Below are 17,129 nucleotides of genomic sequence, written 5' to 3' on the forward strand. Positions count from 1 at the left end.
ACGTGATGGAGCATCGGGCCTTTTGCTGGAGTATGCCTTTAAAACTCTTCATTGATGCCCCTTACCAAAGTGATGGGATATGTAAGATAATACATTCAATTAAGAAGTTTAAAAACATATGGTAAATTCTTGGGTCCCCTAAACAGGCAAGGTAGGTGAAACTGAACTTTTCAATTTTAAAGAAAAGGTTCCAGCAAATGCATTACGTTTCTAGACATTTTAGAGGTAATGATGAAGAAACACAAGTTGAATGGTAGAAATTGGGGATTCTGTTTGGGCAAAAATGAGAAGATATGAGTGAGCAACACTTGAAAACACTATATTATGTATTTAAGTCACTAAACTAGGTAATTATTTATAAGTTATAGAAATGGTCCATAAAATACGAATGACTGATATTGTAAACAGATGAAGGAAACCCAAGGAAATCTGGTATGCCAGGTCCTTGAAGAACAAATGAAAAGATTTCATCACAAAGGAGCGAACAGCTTCATCCCTTCTAACTGAAGGGATTGTATTAACATGATTCTGTTACCGCGACACTAGAAGCAAGGACATTTCTACACAGACTGTTTTCTCTTTATGATAAATGACTTTTTAAAAGTGTTTTCATTATTCTACATATTACCCAGGATCACTGCTGAAGAGTCCGAGCGAAGAATATGTATTTTGTTGTGGGACAGCTGGTTAACTGGGTGCTTTCATGCGAGAAATTGGGAAAAACCGAACAAATCATTGGACAACGCCTACCTCATCTTTGCCAGGAAATGGGCAATGTAGTTCTTGATCTTCTTTTCTGCCCATTTCAGGTATGAAAGAAAGTATGTTCATGGATTGAGCTCGTCTATAGGAAAGTACAACATTACCCTTAGTCTTTATTCTATTTCATCTATGGGCTTTAATCTCACAAGGACTTGTAACTTCACTATCTCATTCCGCAGCTGGTCATGACAATCTTCCATTCTCAAGGGGATTTCTCAATCTAATGATGCTTTGCCATTTTTAAACTATCACATCACTGCTTTAGATTTACGTTCAACTGTAGATGTTCTGTGGAAATTCTATACCACAAACACACTGTTCTCTGTTTATAAACAGCAGTGCAGTCTAGAATGTCATTTTCCTGCTTGTACAGCAATTTAGAAGCAATACCCTTGAAATATATTCTATCAGCTCAAGGATAAATGTTGTTGTAAATGTTCAAATACTGCATACATTTGCTTTCCATGAGCTGTCAATGAATGGCAACATATTTTCCATACAATGGGGATCTACAATGGTTTTTGTTTGACCCATAGCAGAGATAAGAGGAATGTCTACTGCTGGTAGGTTAAGATTGTCCTCTTCCTCAAAATCTGTGATTGACGGATTTCAATATCTTCCCAAGTTCCATTCAGTAGACGATAATGGGTACTTATTTTCGTTTGGGGAGAAAGCAATTTAGAGATTTCCAGGCAGATATAGTTTTAATAAGCAAATAAAAATAAGAAGCCTATTTGTGTCACTATTTGGGTGCTAAACAGGTAAGTGTAGTCTTTAAACTCGATTAATACAGTTAAGGGGATCTGAGACAGGAATGTGTTTCAGGGTATTTGTTAAAAATCGAGATAGAGAAAGAAAATGGCAATTCACTAGTAGCCATGTGAATTATATGAGGGGTTTCTTCTAGTGCTCTTTTTGCAGGAAGCATTGACATCTGATACCAAAAGAAACAACTTGTGGACGGATTCATCAGGCCAAAAAACCATGTGATGTCACTAACATTTGTGTACAGCAGGGGCTTTAAACTGGATCAGTTCTAATCACTCATGTTTACACAGTCCTATTTAGAGAAATATCACATGCTCAATGCATAATATGCATTTACATTCCATTTAAACTGTAAATATTCAAATGTTTTTTGGAAATCTGAATTATGTACATGTGGAGTTTTCATATTTCACGGCGTACACGGTTATGCCAGCTTTTTTTGACAAATTTCGTTCTACTATAATTAAGCTGACAGGCGACCTATGAGTGGCATGGCAAATTAGATAAACAAGATTACGTTACTCTTTTAGATATACTGTAACCAAGGTAAGAGCACATTTCATTTGACACTGTTTACACATTTTTGACACTTGATAGATTGTAAAATAAAAAATATAGGTAATGGGCATGATATTGCAAAAACATAGAATTCAAATGATACATATGTGGATTCAGATTTGCAGCTTTACCAACTCTCACACACACGTCTGCAGAGACGAGGGTGCTGGAGATGAAGAGAAATAGTCTATAGGAAGTATTTTGCATAAGTCAATGTTCTCCATGTTAGTTTTAAAGCCTGGAATTTGCAAAATTGTACTTCTCGAAACCTGCATAATAGGTTGTGCATAAGTCAGACTATTGTTGATGGGTTCAGCTCTTGTATACCGCTTTTACACCTAACCAGTTGCTTGGCGTTCAATCTTCGCTATGCCTATAGGCTTTGAGAGGTTGATAGCCAGACCAAATCACCTGAACAGTGAACAGCATTCTTTCTGACACGTCAGCTTTTCCTTAATTTGCCATTTTGTGAATCCTATTCTTTAAAACTCACACTTCTGGAAGGGAAGAACAAACATAAAAAGTAATTATTATTAGAAAAAAAGGATTTACTTTTGCGTTTGCAGATGCTATTGGATAAAAACAATGCAAATTCATGTTTCTGAAAAACAGACTTTGTGGCTGTGATCCTCTCTACAGTTGTCCCAAAACAGAATCATATAAATATGAAATAAGCGTTTTATAAATAAACTTAGAGAAAGAATATTTCAAAGGTCTTGGGAAACTGAACAGCTGAACTACTTAAGACGTTTAAAAAACACTTGTACAACGATAAATTGTATACTTACCAGGAATGTTAGCTCTCTCATGTGTTTCATGATCAAAATAATGTATTTCATAAAATCGTTTCCAAAAACCACCGCGAATTCACATATTTACACGGAACACACAAAGGCTGAAACTCATTCTAAAAGCAAGCTGGCCAGTAAACTATCAAACAATGATTTATTTCCTAAAATATGACTGCAGACTAAAGGTATGTAAAAATGTATGAATAAGGGAAAATCCAATTAACATTGCAAGCAGTAAGAAAGTGCTTTTTAACTGAAGCTATGAAAGACAAGCTGCAAAAGGTAGATAGCTCACACTTTTTGAAGGTTGTGCTAGAGTGCGGGAATTCACCCATAAATAAAGGTTTTTGGACTTTCCTATTTTAATTAACAGAATGTCACCTCACCTTCTAAGTTCTATCCCATATTCCAAGTCTCGGCGGCCCTATAAGATTCTGTAAAGGCCCATTTCATTTTTAGGGTCAAGCCTGCAAGAGCATGTGCTAGTGCAAGCGTCTCGCTTGAGAGACACTGCTGTTAACAAAAAGGGCTTGACCTTTTTGTTAATAACAGCCCGTAGCTTACCATTTGGTGGCTTGCGTGGCACTTTTCTTTACAGCCTCGTAACTCGTCAAGGCATGCCTAACATAATTTCCGTTCCTCTCTGTGGAGCAGGGACCAAGCACTGACTAATTCAACTTAATCAGATCCCGTCCACTGCTCCCGATGTAATTGAGGTACTATTTCATCTGTTTAACTTTTAGTTTCCTGCAAACAGAAGGCATGTGACTGGCAGAAACGGGCCCAGCAGGACAAACAAAATTGCCAAGATTTATTTTCTATAGTGAACTTTCTTTTATTTTGCCAAGCCATCTTTTCTCACTTTGCACTCATGTTTTCTTTTGTTTTTGCTAGTGGGCGCTGTTCTTACTATTTTATTGCAAAGCAACATTGTTTCTTTCTTATATGTAATTTCTGAAATGATGTGTTGGCACATAATTGTGCAGTACATTCCAATCTGCCCCACTATAATCCACGCCACTTCACCCCACACCAATCACCCCCACTCATAACAACCCACTCCAGACAAATCCAATCCAATCCATCCAACTACAATCCAATCCATCCCACTCCAGTCCTCCCAACCAACTCCAATTTGGCCCACTCCAATCCAAAACAATCTGACCCACTCCAATCCAAAAAGAGTCTGCTCCACTCAATCTGATCCAGCACAACATAGAAATTATATACAGTGCAATAAGTAAATTCCAACAGAAGTGAATCCAATCAGCAGGTTCCGTTTAAAAATTCTTTATTCAATGTTCTTCTTAAAATCTGCGTAGCCAACGCGTTTCGTCCTTACGGACTTCTTCAGGGCTACAAATAATCATAAACATACATATAGACAATGAGTAAATTTGTTCTATATTTAAACCATGTTATATTTACAATCCTATTTACAAGATTAAAAAAATATTTTGCAGAACATCCAAGTGTCCCTACTAATGTGTTAAAAAATACGGATTGTCAAACGTCCTTAACTATTTTAGAATTGCATGGTGTACATCTCCTAGCTACTTTGGATGAGGATGATTTGGATGTAAATATAAACCAAATGGCCGACATGTTGAAGATAAACGAAGATACTACCATAGAGAGTGGTTTGAGAAACAAATCAAGATTTGTACCATTGGGAGTTCATGATGCCTATATTATTTAATTTTATGAAAATGTAACCAAGCAACTACACCTACTTGAGGATAAGCATGGGAAGGATTCACATTGTATACACCATCATAATGTCTCTAAGGAAGAACAAGCCCTCCTAAAAAGCTTACAGGGAGATCCCCAACTTGTTATACGTGAGGCTGACAAGGGGGGGAATATAGTTGTGATAGACCTCCAGGACTATTTGGGAGAAATAGAGAGACAACTCAATGACAAAAGGTGTTATGAACAACTGAAAATACATCCTATTGCTGACATTGAGAGGACTATCAACGCTGGGTTACGAGACTGGCATGAGACCGGGTTATATCCAATCATGAGTATCGGTATTTACAGGCGCAGAATTCAAGATTCCCCTGCATATATATACTCCCCAAAATACACAAGGGGGGATGTTTCCGCCAGGTAGACCAACAATCTCGGGTAACGGTGGTCCAACCGAACGACTGTCGGAATATGTGGATGGCTTGCCCTCCTATCTTAAAGATAGTAGGGATGTATTGTGCAAATTAGAAGACTTTGATTGGGACAGCAATAATCTTATGTTTGTCACTATGGACGTTGAAAGTCTGTATACATGTATCCATATGGAACGAGGTCTGGAGGCTTTAAAACACTATCTATTTAAGAGAAATGCTCAACATCTAGAGCATTCCATGATGCTTCTTGAAATGTCACGCATGATCCTAACCATGAATGTCTTGTTACATAATGGGACTTGGTTCCTACAAAAACAAGGTAAGGCCATGGGATCCAGGTTTGCTCCATCCTATGCAAAGCTTTTTATGGGAATGTATGAGACGGAGCATGCCTGGGGACAGGGCTCTAAAAAATGGATTGATAATGTCATTTTTTATGGTCGTTACATAGATGACATTTTGTTAATCTGGAATGGATGCGAAAAAGAGTTATTGGACTATCATAACTATGTAAATGCAAATAGATTTAATGTAAAATTAACCATAAGCCATTCAAGACAAAAAAATAGAGTTCCTAGATCTCAAGTTGTATGTCCGCAACAAGAAAATTCAAAGTGAAATCTTCAGAAAACCGACTGCATGTAACAGTGTGCTTCATGCTGAAAGCGCACACCCTAGCACAACCATAAACTCAAATACCATATGGCGAAATGGTTCGTGCCAGGAGAAACTGTAGCGAAGACAGATGTTTCAATACAAACTTAGAAACTATAAAAAAGAACTTTCTTAGTAGAGGCTACTCACAAAAGTGCCTTGCAACAGCGGAAAACAAAATCAGAAAATTGGACAGGAAAAATACACTTGTACAAAAACATAAAAACGAGAATCTAAAAAGAAAGGAGGATGTAATCTTTATAACTCAATACAATTCCTACAGTAATCATGTGTATAACATATTACGTAAGAATTGGCATTTACTGACTAAAGCACAGCTCCCCTTGGGCACCATTTCCATCAAGCCTAAAGTAGTATACAAGAGGGGTAAGACCATCAAAAACATTCTCTGCCCGAGTTATGTTAAGGAACGGAATAAACAGACCAGCATGTGGTTACCGACAAAGCCGGCTGGCTTTTTCACCTGTGGATCGTGCAGTGTCTGTCCCATCGGACAGAACAAAAAATCCAAATTCAGATATAACACCACAAGGGAATACAAGATTAACTCCTTCATAAATTGTAACACCACATATGTTGTGTACATAATTGGATGCCACTGCAATAAGATCTATGTAGGCAGCAGTATTCGTCAACTGAAAATCAGAATACAAGAACATGCTAGGGCAATAAAAAACAGAGATAACAAATCTCCGATTGCTACACACATATCAGAACTACATCCGGACAAACCAGAAATTTGGTTTCATGGAATCGACCATGTCGAGGTACCAGAAAGAGGTGGGGATAGGAAGAAGATCCTAAGACAGGTCGAGGCTAGTTGGATTGGTCATCTAAGAACCATTGACATGGGTCTAAACATCAATAATGAATGTTTTCATTTTCTGTAGTATAGAGAACACATATATATGGCTCTTAGTTAGCATCAGAAGTATAAATACTTAAGAACTCGTCATCCCTTTCTCCATGAATAATTTATACATTGTGCTCTCCATGAACAACTTGTATATTGTGTTCTGCATGTTATTTTCATGCAATCTCGTTATCCTCCTTTCGCATAGCCCTTAGGTAAACACACTGCTTAATCAGAAACTTCGGATGCATGTGACACAATATAATACATCTATAGATCTCTTTGTTTAAAGATAAGGGTATTTGCGCACAGAATTGCTTCTTAAATGTTGTCAACTAGTGATACAGGGAGTAAATTTACCTTATATTTTGAAAAAAAGATTCGAATTATAACGTAGACCCTCTCCTGTATATAACATACCTTCAAAGACCATTTCGTTAAATACAAGAACAAATCAGCTGTGCTGTCGGTTTCGTAATTACACAATATCTTTATCCTGGACCATGGGATCTATCTGTATTCCAAGATGGCACTTGTATACATTCTTACATGTCTAGTAATGTGCTACTACCTAGCTATCTTGGACAAGCGGTATGAACGTAACACATATGTTTACCACACCGTAGACCTCCCTTTTATATAATATAGACTCCAAAGTTGGTCTTGTTAAAACTAACAGTAGAAATGTTTATGAATTCAGTTTGGGCTACGTACTATTTTAAACGTAATCATAAACACGGCTGTGTTTATATCAGGCTTTTTAGAACTTTATGCTTTCTAAGATGGCTGCCTCGCGTTACGCTTGACTCCCTTAAAAAGGTTCCAAGTTGGTATTGCATATGTCTTGGAGCTGCAATTGCTAAATTAAACAATATGGCGGCATCGCATCAGGTTTGGCTCATTTGAAAGGTTCCAAGGATAAATTGCAAAATTTGTGGTGTTGCCACCGATAAACTCAACAATTTGGTGTCCTGGGTTTACACTCGCGCTACTTTGGGTCAACAATAGGCAATTCTAACTTAATGGCTTTTGGTCTATACTGTTTGGACTTTCCAATATGGCGGCCCGATTCGGCACTCGCACTCCTTTTATTTTATAGGAAGTGTTCCTGGGTGGAGTCTCGCACTGTCATAGTCTACCACCGCTAAAATCGGCGATAGAAATATGGCGTGGTCTGGCAGAATGTGTCTTGTATAAGCACTACATCATTGCTTATCATGAAGTGATTGTGTTTATCGCTCCACTTTTCTCTTTTCTGAGTAGATTGAACTCAGGCGGCCTTCTATTTATATTGTGCTGTCTGGGTCTGTAACACTTTCCAATATGGCGGTCCGGTTTTACATTTAATCGGCCTCATTTATGGTCCTAATGAAACTCAGGTGCTGCATAGGAGTACTATTTAAGGTTGATCTTCATACTAGTCACATTATCACATGGACAATGACCTGGAAGGACTGCTTTTGAAACTGGGAAGCTAGAAGTAAGTACTAATAGGGAACTCTCTCTATTCTAGTCAGAATATATAACCTAGTTTAAATCTTATCTGAAGGTGGGAACTGTGGAGTAGTTGTCGATAGTGTACTCTTTTTACTTATCTCTAAATGTTTAATCAAGTTCAAACTAAATTTAAAGTCTGCACTAGTCTTTTCAATTTAGGGACTATGTGCTGACAAATCTACCTTCAAATGGAATCTTTTATAACTTTCCCTTTATTGATCAACTGCTAGTATCCCAGCTAAATTCTTAAAGGGTTGCCTTGGACAACATGTCCACAGTCATAAGCCTAATTTGAATGTACTTTATATCTGTGAATAGGCGTTATATTCGCAAAAAATACAATATACATAAGTCATCTATAATATATGCTCACCTTATTTGTTTCTTAATACATAGAATATGGTACATTTATTTTTACAAACAGAATTAGCCAAAAAAAAATATATAGTTCTAATATAATGATTATCTCCTATACTTCTCTCTGATAGATATTGAGTCCACCCTTATATGGGAAATGCCATACTGAGAATTGCGCAAAAGGATACTCAAAACGGTATGCTCTATTTTAACAACTAAACTAAGCATTGGATCTATTGATCATATTAAGAATATCATGACAAGAAAGGTAACATGATATGCTTTGCCTTGATATTTAAATTAGATCATGTGACTAATGGTTTGAGTCCTTCTGTGCTTTTCTCATACACAAAGAAGGAGGCTCAATCAAACAGGATAAAAAATGCGATATTGATGAATACTTATATATGGCCTTATTATATTGCCATTCATTGTATTTTTAGATCATAAACCAATGTGGTCCATATAAGAAAGAACGTGCGCTGCTTTAAGACTTGTGGGAACATATAAAGAAGAGTCCGATGAAATAAGAACTTCGGTAAGAATAATTCCCCATTCCACCAATATAATATAAGAAATCGCATGTAGATACCATCTTAACTAGACCTGATAGCCTCTCTAGACAACCCTGGTATATGATGATTTCCAACCATATGTGCCAACAAGAACTCATTCAGCTCAAAGAATATACTCTGTATACTCAGCAGGTTCTAAAGAATTTGTTTATGCTTTGTAACTATGTATAATGATGTATACTGTAATATAGGTGTTTTATTTGTAAATAGGAATGTAAACATGACATGGTTTAAATATAGAACAAATTTACTCATTGTCTATATGTATGTTTATGATTATTTGTAGCCCTGAAGAAGTCCGTAAGGACGAAACGCGTTGGCTACGCAGATTTTAAGAAGAACATTGAATAAAGAATTTTTAAACGGAACCTGCTGATTGGATTCACTTCTGTTGGAATTTACTTATTGCACTGTATATAATTTCTATGGTGTGCTGGATCATATTTTTCTTTTGTGTATAACCTTATTGGAGATTTAGAGGTATTGAATCTCAGATCCCTAGCACCCTAAATAAGCCCAAAAAACTTTTGACCAAATTTAATAATAGGTGCAGATAAAATTGCCTCATACCTCATTCTCTGTGTCTGATCTGCTCCACTCAATCTTCCGCACTCCAATCTGCCCCACTCCAAATAAAATCGGCCCACTCCAATCCCAGAAATCTGTCCCACTCCAATCCAAAACAATCTAACCAACTCCAATCCAAAAGAATCTGCCCCACGCCAATCCAAAACAATCTTCCCCACTCCAACATGCCCCAATCCAATCCAAAACAATCTGCCCCACTCCAGTACAAAGCAATATTCCCCACTCGAACCTGCCCCAAACCAATCAAAAACAATCTGCCACACTCCAATCCAAAACAGTCTGCCCACCCCAATCCAGAACAATCTGCCCCACTCCAATCCAAAACAATCCACCCTACTCCAATCCAAAACAATATGCCCACTCCGCTACACCCCACTGCAACAATCTGCCCAACTCTAGTCCAAAACAATCTGCCCAACTCCAGTCAAAAACAATCTGCCCATCTCCAGTCAAAAACCATCTGCCCAACTCCAGTCAAAAACCATCTGCCCAACTCCAGTCCAAAACCATCTGCCCCCTCCAATCCCAAGAAAATCTGCCCCACTCAATTCACCCCTCTCCAACAATCTGCCCCACTCCAATCCAAACCAATCTGCTCCACTCCAATCCTAAATAATCTGGCCCATTCCAATCCAAAACAATCTGCCCCACTCAAATCCAAAACATTCTGCCCACCCCAATCCAGAACAATTTGCCCCACTCCAATCCAAAACAACCACCCTACTCCAATCCAAAACAATATGCCCACTCCAATCCACCCCACTCTAACAATCTGCCCCATCACAGTCCAAAACAATCTGCCCAACTCCAGTCAAAAACCATCTGCCACCTCCAGTCAAAACCATCTGCCACCTCCAGTCAAAAACCATCTGCCACCTCCAGTCAAAAACCATCTGCCACCTCCAGTCCAAAACTATCTGCCTCACTCCAATCCCAAACAATCTGCCCCACTCAATCCACCCCTCTCCAACAATCTGCCCCACTCAAATCCAAAACAATCTGCTCCACTCACTCCACAACAATTAGCCCCACTTAATTCAAAACAATCTTCCCCCTCCTCAATTCAAAACAATATGCCCCACACCAATCCAAAACAATATGCCCCACTCTAACCTACTCACTCCCTAAAAATCCACACCACTCCAATCCAAAGCAATCCACACAACTCCAATCCATCCAACTCCAATCTACCCCACTCCAGTCCAAAACAGCCTGCTCTACTCTAATCCACACCACTCCAATCTAAAGCAATATGCCCACTCCAATCTGCCCCGCTCTAATCTAAAACTAGCCCTATCCCAATTCACCACACCCCAATTTTACAGTATTTAAATTTTAAAGTCCATAATTCACAGTGCTGCCTCCTGTCTTCTATCTGGTGAGCCTTAGGAGCCCTGCACATCCATCGGACATGGGTACTAAAACATTTACTCAGGGACCACAAAGTGCAAACCAGGGTGTGCTTCAGGGCCGCACTGATGCTTGGTCATCTGCAGGGAGACAGGATGGGATGGGGGATTATCGGGACAGAAAATAAACACACCTTTTTCAAAAGATTACTGGAGAATGCTTTCTTTCAAATCTTTTTTTTGTGCATACATGTCAAGTCTGTAGCAGCCCTGCTTAAGTGTCCCAGGTCCATGAGTGATGTGTTGCTCCAGACCAGGTATTTTCATTGAATTCTGGAACTTGTAGCATTGTGTATTCTATTACAAAACAGGACTATAGATCCACGAATTAAGAAAAGGCCTGGGCTGGAGCAGTACATTATGCTTTGACTTGTAAAAATTGGCAAATTTGATAGCGATCAAACTGTGCTTTTCTACCAAAGCAATGCATTTCCACATATTAGTTTAACGAGCAATATTTTTTATGTAAGACGCGCATCACATTTATATGCAGTTTCCTGAAGGTAAGGACCAATAAAGTATCACAGAATATGTTGTAAGTACCTGCTCACCACTCCCTACACTTACTAGCCCAGCATATTATACTTATGTTCCCAGTTAACAGTTTCTCTATACTCTTCTACAGACCAATCAGATAAGTCTTCGCTTATTAGCAGGACTGCCTAACTAGCATTAGAAGCGGAAGTTGCTGTAGAAATAAAGGCCATATACAGAAGAGCGTATTGAAATGCATCTTCGCGGCATCGTTTTTTTCCCTCCCTAATGCTGAGTTTTGTTTCTACAATGAATTTAGCTTGTTATATTAGAAGGGCTGCCCGGATCATAAAATAAGCTGAAGTACTACTTGCAAGTGTCTGATGCCATACTATCACAAAGCAATTTGAAGCCTTTTGGGAGATCAAAAGAGACACCATGGGCATGCCAGTGAATCAAGGCACGGTGCGTCTGTCTTTAACAATGCCATCTGCTCCAGCCATATTCAGTCAAGAGATGTTGCTAAAATGAAGTTTCTTCCTTTGCATATATTAGGACACAGGTTCAACCGGAGCACTCACGGTAAATAATCCTTCAAAATATTATCCTTGCATATCGGACTAAGACAGGGAAATTGTTAGCTGTCTCACAGGCTGGTCTTTCAAATATTTTTTTTATGGTTGTGCTAATTATGTTTTGAATATGCGTATGCACTATACATTTTGAAAATAGCAGTTCTTTAAACTGATTGATGATATCATGTGCATTGGGACGGCAGGAAATGTCAGTTTTCTGTAGCTGAGTTAGCACAGCGCAGGACCTCCCTACGTCACTGTTTTTTATATCTATTGGGAAGAACTCCACAGTCCTTAAAATATCCCCATCACACACCAATGCAGCCACTGCCAGCAACATGGAGCAGCATGCTTTTGCTAAGCAGCGCCAGAGCTGCTAAAAATACCGGACCATCCCAATATTGTAGTAGCATCATAGAGGATAGTAGCGAGGGTGATGATGAATGTATAGAAGGCAAAATACATCCATCTGTTGGGAAGTAACTTGTGTATTCATGTTTTAAACTTTGTTTTGCAGATTATTAAGATCACAGAACAATACTCACCACCTAGGTGAGTCAATAAGGCAGCTCAATATTCAACTATGGTCTACAGGAAACATGAATGACAGGAAAGCTGAGGCAAGATGCAAGAGTTTAATTTGCATTTCGACACAAAGCAATAGTGGCAGGAACATAAAGGCAAGAGAAGAAAGAATAATCATATTCACTGGCTATCGTCTCACTTCTATAAAATGAAACAACGCACACGTATAAGGTTGGATGAGACATGGAGCAATACAATTTAATGTTGCAGGAAATTACTACAGAGAAAAGACTATGCGTGTGAAACTGGGCTGGGGGCAAGTATTACATGCAAAAAGCCCATAAGTACTTCTGCCCAGCTGGTGGATCTTAATTAAATTGAATCGAGAACTGAATCAATCTAAATGGATTAAAGTTTACGAAGGTTTTGTGGCATTTCAACAAATGCACCAAAGTTATTAATTAGATAAACATTGCAATGGGTTTGTGAAGTCGCACTACTAATTACCACAAGAGTCGTTCTGACATGCGAATGATAGATGGAGTACTAAGTCCACTCAATGCAATCACAGAATCATATCAGGTTAAGTTCGGCATTTTTGATTTTGAAAAATTAGCTTTAAATGCTGTAAAATCCAAAATTATTTTTAGAGCTACATGTGAAAATCTGTTCGTATGCATACAATGCTACCTTATGTTGATTACCAAAAACTCTGACGACCACATATGTAAGGACAGTGGTCAACCTTCCGAGTTAAAGATTGAACTAAATGTCCAAAGAAGATAAATTCAGGACCGGACAAGAACTACATCGCTTCTTCAGGAAAATCTACCTGCACATTTTTTCCTGGATAAATCATATGTGGACACTCCGAATTTGGGCCTCCACAACCCCTCGACCTTCACTCCTACAGCAGGGATGATCCCTCCTAAGGCCCTCACCTTCGAACAGGCTGTCCTCAAGGACGTGGAGAAGTGTCCACGCAAGAATCCATTCTTCAACATGTTTTTTTTTTTTTTTTTTTTTAGTTTCAAAAACCTTTATTACCATCTCAAAACAATTGTACACAATCACGCTTACAACCTCTCGGGCCGGCTATCATCTACCACATCTACTCGTTATCATTATGTATAGTCACAGCCATTTGTCCGACAACCCGGAGGTCCGGAGGCGATGCAACCATTCTTCAACATGTTGAAATCAGAGACTGCAGCTATGCGGGCTCTTGGGAACGATAGCTCCATCACTGACTACACCCTGGAACAGTGGTGGTGCCTCCATTAGGGCGCTGGGGCGTTGCCCCCACAAGCCGACCGCGCCCGCAGCTCACTCGGCGTCTCTGAACTTAAGTAAACTCTCAGTTTACTTAAGTTCAGAGACGCCGAGGGAGAACTGACAATCATGTCAGTCAGCATGACGTCGGACCACCCACCCCCTTCAGAGTCTGAAGGGGGTGGGAGGTCTGGCGTCATGTTGACTGACAGGCATTGTCAGACCAGGGGCAGGGAGCAGCACAAGTGTGCATGCCTTGTGAAGGTCGGCGACGTTTTCCGCCGTGCCCAGTCATGCACACTAGTGTCAGCTCAGGCCGGCGCATGCCCATTAGGAGAGCGAGGGTTGAGCAAAGGCTCAAACCTCGGTCTCCTAATGGCTAATGGGCAGGCGGGCAGTGAGTAACCCTGCTCTAAGGATTGGCTGAGAGGGGTTGCCACTTGCCAGCAGTGATGCGGCTGTTGTCTTGTAGGCGCCAACGGACCCGAGGCGGCGCGGATCTGGTCAGGTACGATTTGTATTTTATTTTAACCCCCCCCGGCGAGCCGCGACTGCATACCAGGATGTGGCGTTCTATGACCTTTAGCTCAGGTCCTGGCTCATGTCTTTTTTTCCAAAGATCTTTACTAAAAAATCTGATGCTGCTGCAAGTTATTAATCTGTGACTGATAACAGGTGGAAACGCTATATTACTAAAAGAAGCGAAAGCTAGATGTTTCTTGCTTTTGATTCAGTGGTCTTGCTCAGTAGTTTACAGGGGTCCATGTTGCTTCGCAGAGACAGCACGCATGCGGCAGTGCTGAAAAGCCCCAGACGAAGGAGTATGTTTTGCGAGAGATTTACTGTATGATTTAAGCAGCCCAGAAGTTCATGCAAAGCCTGCCCTAGATGCAGCACCAAACAAAAGCGGTCACCCGTTCTTCGGATTCACTGTCCTGTGGCCAGTATCCTGGAAAGGCTTGTCCTCTCCAGGCATCCCTCAAATAAACAGAATAAACAAAACAGTCACGTAGGTTTGGTGGTTAAAAGCTGTAAATTACCGTCGACCTGCAAAGCTGCAGAGCGGAAGTGACATCACTGTCCAGCGTTCTACTTTTATTGTGAACTATTGAGCAAAAGAACTATTAAGCAGCTGTGCACGGGCCCCGCAAGGACACAACTAAGCCTGGGCAAAGCACTACGCTACGCTCGCGTAGTTTGCAAAGTTCGCGCTACTTCGCACAACGCGAATTGCACGTAGCACAGCGCGAACACGCGTAGCGTAGTGTTGCGTAGTGCTGCGGTCATTTTTTGCTTGCTCGCAGTCCTCAACGTCAAGTTGGCGACTGCGAGCAAGCAAAATGACATCCCGGCGAGACTTTTTCCTTGTTCGCGATCAACAACATCAAGTTGGCGATCGCGAGCATGGAAAATAAACCTCCCGGCGAGATTCCCAACGCGAGGAGGTCAGGTTTCTCATTGCGAGTGGTCGCGTATGCTCGCGATGAGAAACTACCAGTTCGCGTTGAGAAAGCTGCTGCTCGAGTAAAAATCTACTCGAGCAGCAGAAAACTACAGCTCGCACTGTGCAAGATGCCATTTTCAATGATTGCACAGTGCCGGTTGCTTGTCCGCACTGTGCAATCATTGAAAACGACATCTGGCACAGTGCGAACAAGGTACTACGCAGTTTGCAAAGTGCTACGCGTAGCTCGCGTAGTGCGAAGTGCATTTTGCGTAGCTTCGCGGAGTGCTACTTCGCGAACTACGCCCAGGGTTAGACACAACCCCCCCGTTCCTTCCAGCAAGACGAGCTGCTTCCAAGAAACGTGTAATTGGGCCACTGTGTTCGTAAAGTGAGTCTCAAGCCATAAAACTTGCCTGTTAAGTTAGTAGAACTACTCACCTGGCTGCTGTTTGGAGGCTGCACGACTCGCGCCTGAGGCATGGGATCGATTAAAGGTCCTGAAAAGGTCTTCCTCGTTGCGACTTTTAGGATTTAATGAAACAACATTAGCTACCTTTTTTTGTACATTATCTAACTTAGATTTTGCAGCAAAAAATATAAATACATAAATTAAATTGCTTAAATCGGCGATTTCAGAATGAGAGTTTTCTCTTGACTAGAGTGTATTTAATGTTGGTGATTCTCTATAGTACGGATCTGACTCCAAGGAGCAGCAGAGCGCTTTATAGGAAACATTTGATTGCAACAGATTTCAATCATAAGCTTTTGTGCCATAGAACAGTTTGTTACAGTTGAGACCAGATTAACATAACAACACTATTTGTAAAGTGCAAGGTTACCTCTCAGGGGCAAAGGTCTCGTTAGTCACATATGAGGGATGCTTATTTTATTTAACACAATTGTTCTCCTCTTATCAACGTTGAGAAAAACGAAAGTGTAAATGGCCCTACTAGATTCGCACATGTGACTATGGGGTCAACCACAGATCCCTGGAATGCATGAGTACGCTTAGTCACAAAGCCTGGCTAACCAGGATATTATGGTGAGATACTCGGAAGTGACAGCACCGTGCTGGCTGGCGTCGGCGGTTTCTGGGCGAGCAGAGCACGAGAAGGTGAGAGAGAGGAACCAACAAGCATTGGCAAAGCGTGAGAGGGTGTGTGTGTGTGTGTGTAGAGAGATGACTGGTCTTCACTCAGGCCCAGCAGTACGATTGGAGAGGATGTGTTTATGTGTGTGGGATGCCTGAGTCAGTGCACACGCTTGTGTGCGTCTGTTTTATTGCTGCTTAAGCTCTGTAATTTGGCACCGGATGCCTTAGCAGAGAGCTCTCTGTCACTCTGGGTATCAGGACGCTGGTGTTGCATATCGGGCTTTCTTGTATTCAGCAAGCCATTTAGCCCTACAAAGGGGTAAACATAATCACATAAATACGCTTTTGAACGCTTTACAAAATAAATCAAGCGCTGCCAAATTGAGCCTATTTTTTCTCGGGCACCAGATATTCTTAAATTGCCCAGACAGCATTTGGTGGGTGATAGAGGCTCTCGGGCGAAGTTGTGTTGACGCTTCGGGGCAGCTATACATGAAATATGCAGCGTTATTTTAGTCAAAAACAATCTGCCCATCTCCAGTCAAAAACCATCTGCCCAACTCCAGTCAAAAACCATCTGCCCAACTCCAGTCAAAAACCATCTGCCCCCTCCAATCCCAAGAAAATCTGCCCCACTCAATTCACCCCTCTCCAACAATCTGCCCCACTCCAATCCAAACCAATCTGCTCCACTCCAATCCTAAATAATCTGGCCCATTCCAATCCAAAACAATCTGCCCCACTCAAATCCAAAACATTCTGCCCACCCCAATCCAGAACAATT

At 40.6% G+C, this 17,129-nt stretch overlaps 1 protein-coding gene across 1 annotated transcript in view; it reads right to left on the reverse strand.

The window, feature by feature from the left end:
- Positions 1-2,431: 2,431 nt before the first annotated feature.
- CEP135 (centrosomal protein 135) overlaps positions 2,432-17,129 on the reverse strand; it is a 479,333-nt gene continuing 464,635 nt past the window's right edge. The window contains exon 26 of the mRNA XM_085642056.1: positions 2,432-2,585. Coding sequence (XP_085498182.1) covers positions 2,564-2,585 — 22 coding nt within the window. The 3' untranslated portion in view covers positions 2,432-2,563. The remainder of the gene's footprint in view (positions 2,586-17,129) is intronic.

This window comes from Triturus cristatus, chromosome 2_2 (assembly GCF_964204655.1).
Source record: "Triturus cristatus chromosome 2_2, aTriCri1.1, whole genome shotgun sequence".
Classification (NCBI taxonomy): Eukaryota; Metazoa; Chordata; class Amphibia; order Caudata; family Salamandridae; genus Triturus; species Triturus cristatus.